At 48.1% G+C, this 16,800-nt stretch overlaps 1 protein-coding gene across 5 annotated transcripts in view; it reads left to right on the top strand.

Annotated features, from left to right (window-relative positions):
- ALKBH3 (alkB homolog 3, alpha-ketoglutarate dependent dioxygenase) overlaps positions 1-16,800 on the top strand; it is a 58,192-nt gene that overhangs the window by 39,932 nt on the left and 1,460 nt on the right. For all 5 annotated transcript variants that reach the window (XM_074957003.1, XM_074957001.1, XM_074957004.1 and 2 more), the window contains one exon: positions 16,470-16,568. In XM_074957003.1, the coding sequence (XP_074813104.1) occupies positions 16,470-16,568 (99 nt within the window). The remainder of the gene's footprint in view (positions 1-16,469; positions 16,569-16,800) is intronic.

A 16,800-nucleotide genomic window follows, 5' to 3' on the forward strand; every position in this document is an offset into this window, starting at 1 on the left:
TTTTCTAAGGGTATGTCTGTGCTACCCGCCGGATCGGTGGGCAGCGATCAATCCAGCGGGGGTCGATTTAGTCTAGTCTAGACGCGATAAATCGACCACCGAGTGCTCTCCCGTTGACTCCGGTACTCCACCAAGGCAAGAGGCACAGGCGAAGTCGATGGGAGAGCATCAGCAGTTGGCTCACCTCAGTGAAGACACCATGGTGAGTAGGTCTAAGTATGTCGACTTCAGCTACGTTATTCACATAGCTGAAGTTGCGTAACTTAGATCAATCCCCCCGCAGTGTAGATCAGGCCCAAGAGTATACAGAATTGACCAAACTGGCTATATAAAAGTGACCATGTATTTGCCCAGGTTTATGTTCAGGTATTTAAAACATCGCATTTACTTACCTTAAAAATCAAAGAATCACTTTTAAGTACCAGCGCCGCAAATGGTTCTGAAAACCCACCTGGATTGTTCCTCTAACATCAGCTCCAAAGGTAAAGGTTGTGCAATGAGGACTTTGCAGACAATGTTGATGATGGTGTAGGAGGCAGAATAAAGTCTAGCTAGGGTGCTCATAACTATTAGCTCTGCAGGGATAACAGGAACGCAAACCTGTTTTTTGTGAGTAAAGTCAACAATTTTGGCTCAAAATGCACAATGTAATGTGGTAAGAGGGTGTTGTTTTTACATAGCCACTTTTCTGACAACACTTCAACAAATAGGGTCTCTATCAGATCAGATCTTTAAATCCATTTTAACCAAGATGATCAGGAGGCAAAGAATGAAGAGTTCATTCTTGCCCAGACATAAAATAACATGATATAATCCTGTGAAATGAAACAGAGCTTTCATAATGGTATTTATGTATCTGCTGTTCGTCAGCAGTCATGGACTTTTTATAACTTCTGTTTAAAAAAAAAAAAAACCTCTCTCTCTCTCAAAAGTTAAAAAACCAAACCCCTCCACTCCAAATCTTTATCTTTGCATATGGGTTGCTAGGGATGCTTCTAACAGAGCAAGATGATTGTCCAAAACTTTTTGGGTGCCGCATTATGCCTTTTTCAAATAAATATTGTCCTTGCAAAGAGCATGCTCGGCTCTATTCTGAGCAGCACTGAACACCTTCAGCACTCTCAGACTTCAATAGGAGCCAAGTATACTCAGAATCTTAGAGGACTGGGCCCTTAGAGGCCACAAAGAGAAACACTCATGGTTCCATTATTCCCAGCACAAGCACTGGCAGTATGAATGGCCTCATTCTGTCTGCCTGTGACTTCTTGGGCATGAGGAAATATGGCTGCAGTTCTGAGTCAATTCTGTCATGTCATGCTTTGTTATTTGGAACTCCTTTATTTGGGAATTGATCTGAGGCCCATCAAACTTATTTCACTTAAATCTCACACTGGATTTAATACTCCCATTTTAGAGGTGAAGGCTTTATCTGCAAAGCCTTTCTTCCATATTCCTCTTGTCCTTGTTGTTTTTGCATTAAGAATTGTTTGTACCCAAATCTACTCTCTCATTTAAACTGAGGCCTAAATTTTCAGGTGATATTGACTGATATTCTGATTGTCAGAAAGCACTGGGCACTTGTCCTTGTAAAGTGTGTCAAGTTGGGCACACTAAAATGAAGCACCCAAAATAATGTCCCTTTTGAAAATTTAGACCTTGGTTTTTTTTATTAATGAAAAATAGTTTTGGATTGTAGTGATTTTTAAAATAACATTTTAAAATACCATATTCTTCTTCAAGTACTGTAGTTGTTCCTGTGGACGCTCCACGTCAGATGCACATGTGCCCATGGGCCTTTAGAGATTTTCAGTAGCATTGTCCACAGGTTTGTCCCTGTGCCATACCTATCCTTGGTCTCTGGTTTGAGGGTGTGTGTAGGGAAGGTCGGATCCCCTGCTGCTGCAGTTCCTTCTCAACCGCCTGCAGCCTGCGACTGAGCCTTGCTGTATCCTTAGTTAGCTTGTGAACTTTGCCTTCTTACTTGATTTATTCTTATTTTACTTATTTTGAATTTAATTGATTTTCTTTGTTTTCAGACTTTTTGTTTTTGTTTTTTGCACTGTGTATATTTCTCCTTCTTTGACAGCCGGGGCTTCCTGCCACCTACAGTTCCCCCTTTGTTTGGGGCTGCCCCTAAGTCCAAGGTATGGTCAAAACCCCAGGGTTTAACCTTTGCAAGGTCTGCTCCATCTTGAAGGGTAGATCTAGGAGGCTGAGGGAGGACAGGCTCAATCTACTTATGGAGTACTCTTTAAGTGTCAGGGGCCAGGGCCCAACTCCCTCCCTGTACACTGGTCTCAAGAGACCCAAATGCTCTATAGACCTCCAACATCTAAGCTCTGGCAAGCTGTTTCAGAACCCCCAAAGCATGCTAAGAAGAAGAGGCCCAAGTCCACTGACAGGAAGTTGAGTAGGAAGGAGAAGTCTCCCCAAAGGTCAGTTGCTAAAGAGACCTTATGTCCCAGTGTGGGTACAGCAGACTCTCCTCTCCTTCCTGATACTGAGTCTCACCCACCTTCAAAGAAGATTTCTGCGTCTTCTCATGCCAAGAAGCCCTGTTTGGTACCAGCCTTGACATCCAATTCAGAGCCCTTTTGACACAAGGACTCTGCAAGGAGATCAGCATCAACACCAACTCCCTTGGTACTAGCTCTTCTGGTACCGCATACTCTTAACAGGCCAAGAGCTTAGAGAGCATACAGATTGCTTGCTCATTACACCTCTGGTATTGGCAGCGACATCACAGCAAGCAGCCCAACAACTCACCTCACCGGTACTGAGCTCATTGCTGCTCCCACAAGACTTCTTTATCCTTCAGAAACCCAACTCTCCTCTTCTGGCCAGTACCAAAAGGTATCACCTGATGGTACTGTTAGACCACCAAGTATTCACTCTCCTTCTGGCACCGACCTGACCACCAGTCTTGGCACCACCTCCAGTACAGATTCCACCTCCATTACCAAAGTGGCTTCCAGTCCCCAAGAAAAAGGGAGGATGGAGACCAATCCTACACCTCAGAGTGCGAAATCTGCAAAAATGGAAGCGCTTTCGCTTCTGGTGCACCCAGAGAGGGCTGTCCCCATCAGAGTCCCACCTCAATTGCATACTCGACTACCAGTTGAGCTTAAGGACCTCAGGCCTGTTGCTGAGCTCCAACAAGAGCCACCTTTAAAGTTGTCAAGGCTTTTCACTGTCTAGCGAGTGGAATTTCCACATTCACACACCCCACAACATACAGATTCCTTAAGAGCTTAAGGATATGTACAGCGCAGGTACAGACCCACAGACACTGTTCCCAAAAATCTCCATCAAAAGCTCATGCGTATCTGAAGTGGAGTATCTATAGGGACAACACATTTTGAAGAACTGCAGTTACTGTACAAGTAATAAGTAGCCTCTCCTGGGTATTTATCAAACCATTCATTGTCCTCTCTGACTTATCTGCAATATGGAGTTATTCTGGAATAGCTATCTCAATAGCTACGTGTGGATGCTCTTATTCTTCAATAAATGTCTACACGTGGCATCATTCAAGGACATTTATTCCAGAATTAAAGCATCCACACATGGAGTTTTTTGGGAATAGTTATTCCTGTATAACTCCATGTGTAGATATCTGAAAGCTGAGGTCTTGTAACACTTCTTGTTTCACAAACAGTGGTGTATCAATGTGAGGCAACTATCCCTTTGCTTCAGGCTGGATAGAATCTTATTCTAATAATCGTCTTCTAGTCTGAATTGTGCTACGACGTTTCCAAATGACATGGGCTCCACGTGTCTTGCAGATGATAAGGTAGTCTTTCAGATGACATAATAAGTTGCGGCCTGTCTTATCTCATTCCCCTGAAGCACAGCTCCATTTCATCTGACGTATTCCATTCTACTAGTGACAGGCTGTGTTTAATTCAGTTGTGAGTAATTGCCATCTTGAGCAAGGGCTGGAACATTTTAGCAATGCCTTCCCTAATCTCCTCCAAGCCAACTGCAGTGAGTGTGATTTTTAGGAATGCACCAACCATTATGAGCAACAGGAAAAGAGACTGCCTCTGTAATTATAAATAAATAAGTGAAATGGGAAAAAACAACTTAAGCATCTGTTCTGTGTGTCTGTATGATTGTGTTCTACAGCAGTGGTTTTCAAACTTTTTCTGGCCACCCAGTTGAAGAAAATTGTTGATGCCCGCACCCCAACGGAGCTGGGGATGAGGGGTTTGGGTGTGGGAGGGGCTCAGGGCTGGGGTACAGGGTTGGGATGCAGGAGGTGGTCAGGGCACTGGGCTAGGCGTGCAGGGTCTGGGGTGGGGCCAGGGATGAGGGGTTTGGGGTGCACAAGGGGGCTTAGACCTGGGGCAGGGGGTTGGTGGTGCTGGAGGGGGTCAGGGCAGCTTCTCTCGGCTCTTGCCTGCAGGCATTGCCCTCCCAGCCAATGGGAGTGCGGAGCTCATGCTCAGGGTGAGGGCAGCATGCGGAGCCCTGTGGCCCCTCCCCGCCTAGGAGCCAGACCTACTGCTGGCCGCTTCCGGGGCGCAGCGCAGTGTTAGAACAGGTAGGGACTAGCCGACTGACCAAAGCCGCCACGACCCAGTGTTGTGCATTCCGTGACCCACTACTGGGTCGCGACCCGCAGTTTGAAAACCACTGGTCTACAGGGGCACTGGCAGAGTTTAGAAGCTTAAAACATGACCTACATTTTTTCCTTATCTGTTTACAGTCACAGTATATGTATTTCATGAACAAATAATTGATGCAGTGTTCTCTCCCTTGCTGTCTTCTACACCCAATTCCTATAGTTAAAAAACTCAGTAGCTCAGTCCTCAGAAGTGACCTTACAAGCCAACTGTTGGGAAGACCCTAAAATTAGCAATTCATTATGTGCACAGTGCGGGGAAGCTGCAATAACAAAGCCATGTTTTGTGCAGCCTAGTCCTTGGGACTGAACCTGCAATGACAAACTAGCACGTGTCTTTTCAGTGCAGCACTTTTTTTTAAATGACAGACAGATTTCAGTTCCATGCTTCCCAACATTTGTTATAAACAAAAAATAAAAACACCTTGAGTCTGTCCTTTTAATAGTAATTTTTCGGTTTAAAGCAGACATTCTATAGCTGAATTTCTACCTTAACCCTCCCTGAATATTTCATTTTAGAAAAGCTTTACACCTTTATTAGACAGGGATGGTAAAGTTGTCAGTAGTGGTGCAGACAAGGCAGAAGAGTTCAATAAATATTTCAGTTCTGGATTTGCAAAGAAGCTGGATGATGTCAGAGTTGGCAGTGATGATTACACAGTTTCTATTCTAACAGTAAGTACGGAGAATGTTACACAGACTGCTAAAGCTAAACATTTTCAGATCTGAAAGACCAGATAATTTGTACCCAAGAATTTCAAAAGAATTGATGAGGAGCTCTCTGAGCTGTTGATGTTGATATTTTACAAAACTTCTGGTATACTGAGGGAAGTCCAAAAGGACTGGGAAAAAAAGTTAGTGTCTCAATATTTTAAAATGGTAAACAGGATGACCGAGGTAACTCCAGGTCACTTAGCCTCATGTGGATTCCAGGTAAAATCACGCAAAGGCTAATATGGGGTACAGTCAATAAAGAATTAAAATATGACAGCATAATTAATACCTATCCATGTGGTTTCATGGAATATAGGTCTTGGCAAACAATCTTGATAACATTTTTTTGATGATATTACAAGTTTGGTTAACAAAGATAACCGTTGGCATAATAGACATTTGAATAGTACTTCACGACATTCTGATTTTAAAAATTAGCACTATACAAAATCAACGTAGCACCTATTAAATAGATTAAAAACTGGCTGACAGATCTCAAAAACTAATTGTAAATGGGGAATCATCATTCAGTGGGTGCTTCTAGTGCAGGGATCTGGTTTTGGTTAAATAGTAGTCAACGCTTTTTATCCATGATCTTGAAGAAAACAAAATCATTGCTGATGGAATGGTAAATAATGACAGGTCAGTTCTATAGAGCAATATGAATGAATAGAATGATAAACTGGGCACACCTGAACAACACGCTGTATGGAGTATGGGAGACACTTTATGATATTATGGTTACCAATATCGTAAAATTGCAATGAGTCATGCCAGATATGCTATGTGAGGTATCTGTGAAAACTTTATAATTTGCCAAGTATGATGATCTTGTTTATATGCTGGTATCACCTTTGTATTGTGAGTTATAGATATGTATGATATATCTGTATTTCAAACTTGTTGTGCATCTGGGTGACACCCCCAGGCAGCAGCACTGCCTAACCTGCTTGATGGCCCATCAAATGACGTCAGCTACACAACTGACCCATTGAGAGAAGGCCAGGGATACACCTTATGACTCCCCAAGCCATACAGGGACATGCCTATGGACAGAGGACTCAAAGGGCACGTCTACACTAGCAAAATTACAGTGCCAGTCAAAGAGCACAAAAGGAAAACCGCTGTTGTGTGTTCACACTGACAGCTCCCTGCGCAATAGTGTGTTCGCAACTGCGGCACTTGCAGCACTGTTCAGAGGCAACTATCCCACAGAGCACCTCTTTCTCTTTTGTCCCTAAGACTTGTGGGAAGGCAGAGGGGGTCACGGGGCATCCTGGGTCCCGTCCCAATGCCCAGTGATGCATTGTATCGCATGCCAGCAATCCCTGTGCTTCCATCCACATTTGGCACTATCTTTCAACGGTTTGTGCGCTGTGCGCCTTGCCTCTTTTGGGCTGCAGGAATAGATCCCGAACTGCTGACCAGTATGCTGCTTGCTCTGACCAACACGTCACAAGTGGTAGTGGAGGTATTCCTTAAACGACAAAGGCAAGAGGAGTGAGACATTGATCTCGCCACGTGTAGTAGCTACGACATGAGGTTGCTTGTGGCATTCACGGAGGTGCTGACCACAGTGGAACGCCGCTTTTGGGCTCGGGACACAAGCACCGAGTGGTGGGATCCCATCGTGATGCACGTCTGGGACAACAAGCAGAGGCTGCAGAACTTTCCCATGAGGAAAGCCACGTTCATGGGACTGTGTGATGAGCTCACCCCAGCCCTGCAGCCCAAGGACACGAGAATGAGAGCTGTCCTGTCGCTGGAGAAGCGCGTGGTGATTGCACTGTGGAAGCTGGCTACTCCAGACTGCTACTGATCGGTCGCTCACCAGTTCGGAGTGGGAAAGTCGACCGTAAGAGTCGCGTTGATTGAAGCGTGCAGGGCCATTCATTGCATCCTACTCCAAAAGACTGACTCTGGGCAAAGTGTGTGACATTGTGGATGGCTTTGCACAAATGGATTTCCCTAACTGCGGAGGGATGATAAATGGCACGCAGATTCCAATTCTGGCACCAGACCACCTAGCCACGGAGTACATTAACCACAAGGGGTATTTCTCAATGGTTCTCCAGGCACTTGTGGATCACCGTGGACATTTCACAGACATTAATGTAGGCTGGTCTGGAAAGGTGCATGATGCGCACACATTTTGGAACACTGGCCTGTTCAAGAAGCTGCAAGCAGGGACTTTCTTCCTGGGCCAGAAGATCACTGGAGGGGAAGTCGAAATGCCCATTGTGATCCTGAGAGACACCACCTACCCCTTAATGCCGTGGCTTATGAAGCCATACACAGGGCAACTTGACAGCAGCAAGGAGCAGTTCAACAACAGGCTGAGCAAGTGCAGAATTACTATGGAGTGCACATTTGGCCGTTTAAAAGCCCGCTGGTAATGCCTGTGTGGGAAGCTGGACATGGCCGATGACAATATTCCTATGTTTTTAGCTGCGTGCTATACGCTCCATAATATTTGTGAGGGGAAGGGTGAAAGCTTCTCTCAGGGCTGGCCCACAGCGGCTCAGAGTTTGAACAGCCAGAGACTAGGGCTCTTAGAGGGGCACAGCGTGGGGCCATAAGGATCAGGAATGCCTTGAGGCAGCAATTTGAAGCTGAAAGCCACTAATATTTGTTGCTAATCTCGGGATTGCAATACTTGTAATGCTAGGAGGTGATTTGGTGCACATGAGGGAGGGCAGGTGCTGGAGCTGCTCGGTTTGAAGAGCTAGTATCGCCTGGAGCGTGCAGACTTGGTGCTTCATAATGTTTAAGAGCCGCTCCATGGCTTCTTTCTGGTGCGCCGCGTTCTCCTTTCGGTCCTTCTTCTTGCTGTCCCACCACTCCTTCAGTTCCTCTTTCTCAGTGGCAGAGTGCATCATAACCTCATGGAGAAAGTTCTCCTTGGTCACTTTCTAATTCTGCGCAGCCTTCTGCCACTGATAACAAAGAGGGAGGCAAGGCTCCCAAGGTCATCTCTGTGAAGTTTAAATGTAACATTTTACAGAAGCGGTATTATTTGCAACACAGGTAACACTGATTCAGTGCTTTAAAACACAGCCAATAGTCTCTCACCTGTCACTAACTGGCTGACCCCAGGCAAGCACACATGAGCCACAAGACCCCCAAAATGGTGAACAGCCACAGAGGCAGGGTAAATCACTCTTCACTACTGTACACTGGGCACATGGCTCTTAGGTAGAGCCAGTGCTGTATGGGGGGGGGTCTGATAATCATTCCTGTCCCCACACTTTCCACAGGAGATGATCATAATGGAAGATATCTTGCTGGGGGTGGCCAGGGAATCAAGGGAGGGTCTTCTCCAAGACTGCGGCTTCAGCCCTGGCCCCTATGCGGATCACCTGTGTGCAGCAATGGTCCACACACAAACCCTGTGACGACAAAGTGGCATGGGAAAGTTACCATTAATGGGGCAAGAAACAAAGTAGCTGTGCCAAGGAACTTGCGGGAGTGGATTGCCCAGTAACTCCAGGAGAGTTTCCTGGAGATCTCTGAGGGAGATTCCCATGAAGTGAGGAAGTCTATCAACAGCCTGTTCCACCGCTCAGATTAGGCGTGCGGTGGGAGACGAGCCTGCTTTCTCCAACCCTCCTGTCCCCAACAACTTGCTTCAGCAATTCCCAAAATCAGATCCACTTACCAGGGGCCTCCTCTCCTGTTTGCGCTTTGTAAAGGTCTGACTGCTGTGACTGGCGAGGCTCCTCCAGGATGGAAAAGAGCTCCTGACTGCAGGCATCTCTGGCCTCCAAGTCATTCTCTGCCTCTGGGTCCCCCTCCCCCTCTTCGTCCAAGATTTCCTCCCTCTGGTTCAGTCCACTCTTGACTGACACATGAGCCAACAAAGTATCCATAGGGGCCTTCGCAGTGGAGGTGGGGTCACCATTGAGTATTGCGTCCAGCTCTTTGTAGAACCGGCAACTTGTGGGGACAGCACCGGAGCAGCAGTTTGCCTCCCATGCCTTGTGGTCAGTGTTCTGCAGCTCCTTCACTTTTACCGCACACTGCAGTATGTCTCACTCGTGGCCCCTTTCTATCATGCATCATGAAATCTGTCCTTAGGTATCATAATTCCGACGGCTGGAGTGCAGCTGGGACTGCACAGCCTCTTCTCCCCAAATGGTGATGAGGTCCACCTGGAAAGATGTGCTTAGACCACTGAACGCATCACCAAGCAAACAGGAAGGAGACTTTCAAATTTGCAAAGGAATGTACGGGGTGGGGATGATGATTGGTCACCTGAGGGCAGGGCAGTAGAGTTCAAACTGATGACCAGAGAGGTGAGAACAGGCATTGTGGGACACCTCCCCGAAGCCAATCGCAGCGCTGGAGCCCCGGTGCAGAAAGCTCTACGCCTCTCGTCGGGGTGGTTTTTTTAGAGCGCCACAACTGCGCAATTTCTGCTCACAAAGTGGCTTGGCAGTGTGTACACCTTGGGAGTTACAGAGCAGAAACTTGCCAGTGTAGATGGGGCCAGGGGCTTGTCGATGCTTTACAGCGCTGCAACTTTCTCACTCAGAGGTGTGGGAAAAAAACATCCTGAACACTGCAAGTTTCAGCATACTGTAGACAGTGCTACAGCGCTGGCAGCCATGCCCCTCATGGAGGTGGTTTTTTAGACGGCAGCGCTTAAACGTTGCTGGTGAAGATGTGCCGTAAGGCTTTTCCATGCCCATGTGCTGTGAAGCTTGTGTTTGGAACACAGGAAGTACAAGCCACATGGAAAGAGGAATATAAAGGGCAGCTGCATCATTTCCATTTTGTCTTCAGTCCTGCTTCTTACCTCTGGAGTAACTTTGCTACAAACCGAATCTCTGAACAAAGGACTGAATGACCCATCTAATTTATGAATGTGTTCTAGAGGGACTTTCAAGCCAGCAAACTGACGAGTACTGCTAAGAAACTGATACATGGACTTTGAATCTTTTGTATGTTTGTGTCTGTTTTACCATTTAACATGTCTCTTCTTGTTCTTTCCTTTTAGTTTATTATAAACTAAAGTTTATAAAGTTTATTATAAACTTTAGTTTTAGACACTGAAGGATTGGCTGGCAACGTGATATTTTTGCGTAAGATCCAACCTAATACTGACCTGGCAATGTGGCTGGTCCTTTGGGGTCAGAAGAACATTTTGTATGGTAACTTCTCACTGTACTGGACCTATGTGCTGACTGGGAGCCGGAGAACTGGAATGCAAGAAGGGGGCTGTGTAATTTATTTTATTTATTTATTTATTTGCTGCTTGATTACCAGTGTGGATCAGAAGCACAGTTTGTGACTGGTTGGGGAGTGTAACTTCATTGTTACCCACCAGTCTTGGGAGTATCTGCACACGTTTTTGCAGTCTGCCCTGACCTTGGCATTTCTAGTGAGGGCTACCCCAGGTGCACCGGGTCACATATGCTTCTTAATACAGATGAACACAGGTCCTGCATTGAGGAACCAAGAATGTAGGTCACTTATAAGATGTAGGACTGTATTTTGGAAAGCAACAACTCAGACAGGACTTTCTGACTCATAGTGGGTAACCAAATGAATATGAATTAGCAGTGCAATGTCGTGACAAAGAAAGCAAATGGAATCTTTGGATGTACAGGCAGGGGATGAATAAGTAGAAGTAGAAAGGTGTTGTTAGTATTGTATATGGCATTTGTGAGACCAGTGCTAGAATAGTGTGTCCAATTCTGATGACGACTCTTTTAAAAGAATGTTGATAAATTGAAAAGGATTGTGAAAAGAGTTACAAGCATGATGAGAGATCTGGAAACCTGCCTCACAAATTGAATAAAGAAACTTAATCTATTTATCTTAACAAAATGACATTTAAGAGGCGACATGATCATGGTCTACAAGTACCTACATGGGGAGATTTTGCATAGTAGAGAGCTCCTTAATCTAACAGATGGACAAAAGCGGAATAAAATATATAATGGATGGAAGCTGAAGCTAGACAAATTCAGATTAGAAATAAGGCATGATTTTTTTTTTTTTTTTTTAGAGGGGCTAATTAACCATTGGAACAACTTACTCTAGGGATGTGGTTTAGAAGCCTTTAAAGCAAGGCCGAATGGCTATCTAAAATATATGCTGTAGTCTAGCTCAGCTGGAAGTGATGAGCTTGATGCAGGAATCACTTGGTGAAATTCTAGGTGTTATGGATGAGGTCAGACTAACTAATCATAATAGTTTCTCTTCGAGTGCTTGCTCATATCGGTTCCAGTTAGGTGTGTGTGCGCGCGCCGCACGCATCGCTGTCGGAAGCTTTTCCCTAGCAGCTACCTGTCGGACTGGCTGTAGAGCCCCCTGGAGTGGCGCCGGTATGGCGCTCTATATACGACCCTGCCGGCCTGACCCCCCTTCAGTTCCTTCTTACCGCCAGTGATTGTTGTTGGAACAGTGGTCTCTTGCTCGCAAGTGTTCCACTAATCCTACCTTTTCTGCTTATCTTTGTATATAGTTACCCATTGTTAGTTAATAGTTCTCTTAGTTGTTAATTGTAGTCTTTAGCGGTTGGGAGGATTTCCCTTCCAACGAGTGCCCTGCGGGGCTCCAGGGCATGCCTTCCCAAGGCTTCAAACCCAGTAGCTCCTGCACCAAGTCTATGCCCACGGGCGACCCTCATGACTCCTGCCTGGGAGAAGCCCATCAGTCGGACAAGTGCAAGATCTGCAGGGCCTTCAAGCCTCGCACCAGAAAAGAGGAATATTCGATGGAAACAACTTCTCGTGGAGTCTGCCCTCTGTCTGCAGCAGGACCCAGCTCCAAGCGCCTTGGTGCGGAGCACTCCTTTGGCGGTGCCGTCTGTGGCACGGAAAAAGGACTCAGCACACTTACCCAGGGGCCAGTGGTCTTCCGGGCCCCAGAAGCTGTCCCCTCAGCACCACTCCCACTCACCAGCTGCCCACAAAAAACAGGCTAAGGTCAAGTCTCCCCAATGGCCTGTCACGGACACTGCACCCCCAGCAGGGGACAATGTGGAGTATGGGCCTACGGCCGACAGACCCTCGGGTCAAGCTCAACCCTCGTGGGCCCCCGTCTTCCCCAGGAAGCCCCATGCTCCTGGACTCCCCACGGCTGCAGGTAGGGGAGGTCATGTTGCCTTCTACGCCAGACACTTTTGAGGCTACTAGGGGTCTCATTGAGATGATGGTGCCCAAGTCTCCAGTCTCGAGACCTCCACTATTTTGAGGTCCGGTACCATCCAAAGGCAGACTGGCTATGTTTGGGCTGTCTGCCACGCCCCCCGCCCCCAACCAGGATCTCTGCATCACTCTGAGTCCTGGCATCACACTTATGCCCCGCACTGGTCTGACTCGCGGCACTGATCTCGCAGTCTCGACCCCGCTTGAGGTGGTCATTGGCTTATAGGTCGTGGTCCCGCTCGAGGTCCAGGTCCTACTCTGTGACCTCACAGCACCGCTGGCAGCATCGACCTCAGACTGCATTTTCCAATCATTGCTCGATGGACCGGCACCACTCTATACAGCGATACCACTCTACGTTGCGACACCACACCCCATCCTGGCACCATTCCACCTCACAGCACCGGTCCCCGCCTCAGCACCGGTCCCCATCACGGCACTGCTCCACACCAAGGCAAAGCTCCACATCGCAGCACCGCTCAACCTCCTGGCACTGTTCCACATCTCGCTGTCTTTCCCAACGGCGGCTCCGGCTTGCATCACTCCACCGGTCACCGTCTGAACCTTGCTATCCTTCACAGCACCTCTCCCATCTGTTGGAGGAGGAGGAGGCCTCCCTGATGCAGTCTCGCACCGCTCCCCCTTGGCCGTCCTGCTCAAGGTCACCCTCCTTCAGATCGGGCATCGGAAGCGCCCAAATCAGGGCTGGGAAGTCTTAGGAGGCTTCAGCACCCCACTGGCAGCCCCAATGGCAATTCTGGACCCCGCAACATGAGTAAGTCCCTCGGCACGCATACTCCGGTGACCCAAAGGAAGCCTTTCAAACCTTAGACCACCCAGCAGCGGTCTTTTCCCACTAGGCTCAGACAGGACTTCTCCCGCAGGAGAAACAGATATAGTCGGCGTAGGCCATCGCGCCCTCCTCCTGTGCAGGGCCAGGGACAGTCCAAGTCCCCTCCGGGCCCTAAGCACTTTTTTAGGTGCACACAAGGACAGATTACCAGTCCACAATCAGGCCAGTTATCCTCCCTTCTTGAACCATCTATCCCGCTTCTACTGTGCATGGTCCCTTATTACGTCTGATCAGTGGGTGCTTCGCACGGTAGAGGCAGGATATTCTATCCATTTCTGCTCCTTCCCACCCTCCCATCCCACTTGCCCGTCCCTCTTCAGGGACCCCTCTCATGAGCAACTTCTCATCCAGGAGGTTCAGACGCCTCGCTCTAGGAGCAGTGGAGGAGGTTCCCCAGGAGCTCAAAGGCAAGTGTTTCTACTCCTGTCACTTCCTCGTCCCCAAGGCAAAGGGGGACCTAAGGCCCATTCTGGACCTGAGGGAATTCAACAAGTTCATCGTCAGCTTGAAGTTCTGCATGGTCTCCCTGAGCACAATCATCCCTTACTTGGATCCGGGAGACTGGTATGCCGCCCTCGATATGAAGGATGCCTATTTCCACATATCTGTAACCCAGTCTCACAGACCAGTTCCTCTGCTTTGTGGTGAACAAGGTGCATTATCAGTTCACGGCCCTCCCGTTCGGACTGTGCACAGCTCCTCGCGTCTTCACCAAATGCATGGCGGTCGTGGCAACCTTTCTTCGCTGCTATCATGTGCATGTCTATCCTTACCTGGACGACTGGGTTCTTCGAGGCCGCTCTCGCCAGCAGGTGGAATCGCAGTTGCAAATGGTCAGAGGCACTCAGGGTGATCCGCCTTATATGCCAAGCATTGCTGTCTTGCTTGCAGGGCCACTGTGTAGCAGTACTGACAGACAATACCACGGCCATGTTTTATGTCTCTGCTCTGTCAGGTAGCCCTCCTACTGTGGGAATTCTGTCTAGCCTACTCCATCCTTCTCCAGGCCTCATACCTGCCAGAACATGCTGGCGGACAGCTTGAGCAGACAGTTCCTCATGCACGAGTGGTCGATTCATCCGGACATCATCCACTCCATCTTCCGCAGCTGGGGGTTTCCCCGAATCGACCTGTTTGCCACGCAGGCCAACAGAAAGTGTCCAATCTTCTGCTCCTTCAGGAGCCACAGCCCAGGCTCGATCGCAGATGCATTCATGATTCCATGGTCCAGTCAACTGCTGTATGCCTTCCCGCCATTTCCACTCCTCCACAAAGTGCTTTTCAAGGTCCACAGGGACAAAGCGGATGTCATACTGGTGGCCCAGCTTGGCCTCACCAGTGCTGGTACCCCACCCTCATGGGCCTGTCGGTCCAGTCACCGGTATGTCTACCTCTCACTCCCGACTTCATCTTGCAGAATCACGGTCGTCTCTTTCACCCAGACCTTCAGTCGCTCCACCTCATGGCCTGGGGGATCCGTGGTTGAACCAGGCAGAGCTCATCTGTTCGGACCTGGTGAGGCAGGTGCTTCTGGAGAGCCGCAAGCCATCTACCAGGGCCACATACAGAGCAAAATGGAAAAGGTTCTCTATCTGGTGTGCTCAAAGGCAGGTGCTCCCACTCCAGGCTTCAATCCCTTGTATTCTGGATTATCTCCTGTACTTGAAGGACCAGCGTCTGGCATTCGGTTCTCTCAAGGTCCACCTCGCGGCCATCTCGGGTAAACACCTGGGAGCTTGGTGTTTGCGCACCCCATCGTGGGACTTTTTCCTAAAAGGCTTGGAGAAGATTAATCCCCCGATGAAGCCCCCTGTTGTGGCCTGGGACCTCAACCTAGTCCTTTCCCGTCTCATGGGTCCTCTCTTTGAGCCTCTGGCTTCCTGTTCGCTCCTCTACCTCTCTTGGAAGGTTGCTTTTCTAGTGGCTATCACCTCGGCACAACGTGTGTCTGAACTGTGGGCCCTCACATCTGAGCTTCTGCACGCTATCTTTCATAAAGACAAGGTGCAACTTAGGCCTCACTCGGCCTTCCTTCCTAAAATGGTGTCCCACTTCTATATTAGCTAGGACATTTTTCTGCCAATTTTCTACCCAAAACCGCATGCCAGCCCCGTGAACAGCAGCTGCATTCGCTGGACATCAGGAGGACGCACGCTTTCTATATTGACTGCATGAAGCCGTTCCGCAAGACAACCTCGTTGTATGTTGCCTTGGCAGAGCGGATGAGAGGTTTGCCAGTCTCTTCCCACCGGATCTCCTCCTGGATTACGGTGTGTATCCGTGCTTGTTATAACTTGGTGAAGGTTCTTTCGCCTGCCGTCACGGCTCACTCCACAAGGGCACAGGCCTTGTCAACAGCCTTCCTGGCCCACGTACCTCTTCAGGAAATCTGCAGGGCTGCCACATAGTCTTCAGTGCATACTTTCACATTGCACTATGCCATTGTCCACCAATCTCGGGATGATGCGGCCTTCGGCAGAGCGATACTTCAGTCTGCAATGCCTTGACTCCGACCCCACCTCCGAGGTAAGGCTTGGAAGTCACCTAACTGCAAGCACTCGAAGAAGAAAAAATGGTTACTCACCCTTTCTGTAACTGTTGTTCTTCGAGATGTGTTGCCTATGTCTAGTCCATTCCCTCCCGCCTTCTCCTCTGTTGGAGTTGCCGGCAAGAAGGAACTGAAGGGGGGTTGGGCTGGCAGGGTTGTATATAGAGCACCATATCGGCGCCACTCTAGGGGGCTCCACAGCCAGCCTGACGGGTAGCTACTAGGGAAAGGTTTCCGACAGCCATGCACATGGTGCGCGCGCACACCTAACTGGAATAGATATGAGCAACACATCTTGAAGAACAACAGTTACAAAAAGGGTGAGTAACCATTTTTTCCTTCTGGCCTTAAAATTTATGAACCTTGGTGAAATATAGCTGCTGCCTGGCAGTAACAAAGGGAGTGGTATACCCTGCTCTTCATTATACAATGAGAACAATATCAGAACCAAGTCTTAATTGGTAATTTGTTGAGGAACCCCTTTCTTGTTTTAAGCTCTGATGTGGAGTCCCCTAATGCAGTGTTTCCGTCTTCTGCACACACTTCTGTATTTTTATTTCTTCTTTCTAGGAAGAGAATGGGGACTATACGTATGTGGAACGAGTGCGGATCCCATTGCCTCATGGAACTTTACTGATGATGGAGGGAGCTACCCAGGAAGACTGGCAGGTGAGAATACTTGGGCAACATGAATGAGCTTTTTCCCATCGTCGTATAGTTTTCTGGATTTCCACAAACTACACCAGTGAGGACATGAGTTACTGGGAAAGCTATTGGGAGATGTGTGTTATGCAATGACATGACGCTTCACTACATATTAACAGTGCTTTCCATCCAAGAATCTCAATGTATCCCACAAATTAATGGCTTAAGCTGAACAGGATCTCTGCAAGATCAATAA

The sequence above is a fragment of the Natator depressus genome, chromosome 6, assembly GCF_965152275.1.
Source record: "Natator depressus isolate rNatDep1 chromosome 6, rNatDep2.hap1, whole genome shotgun sequence".
NCBI lineage: Eukaryota > Metazoa > Chordata > Testudines > Cheloniidae > Natator > Natator depressus.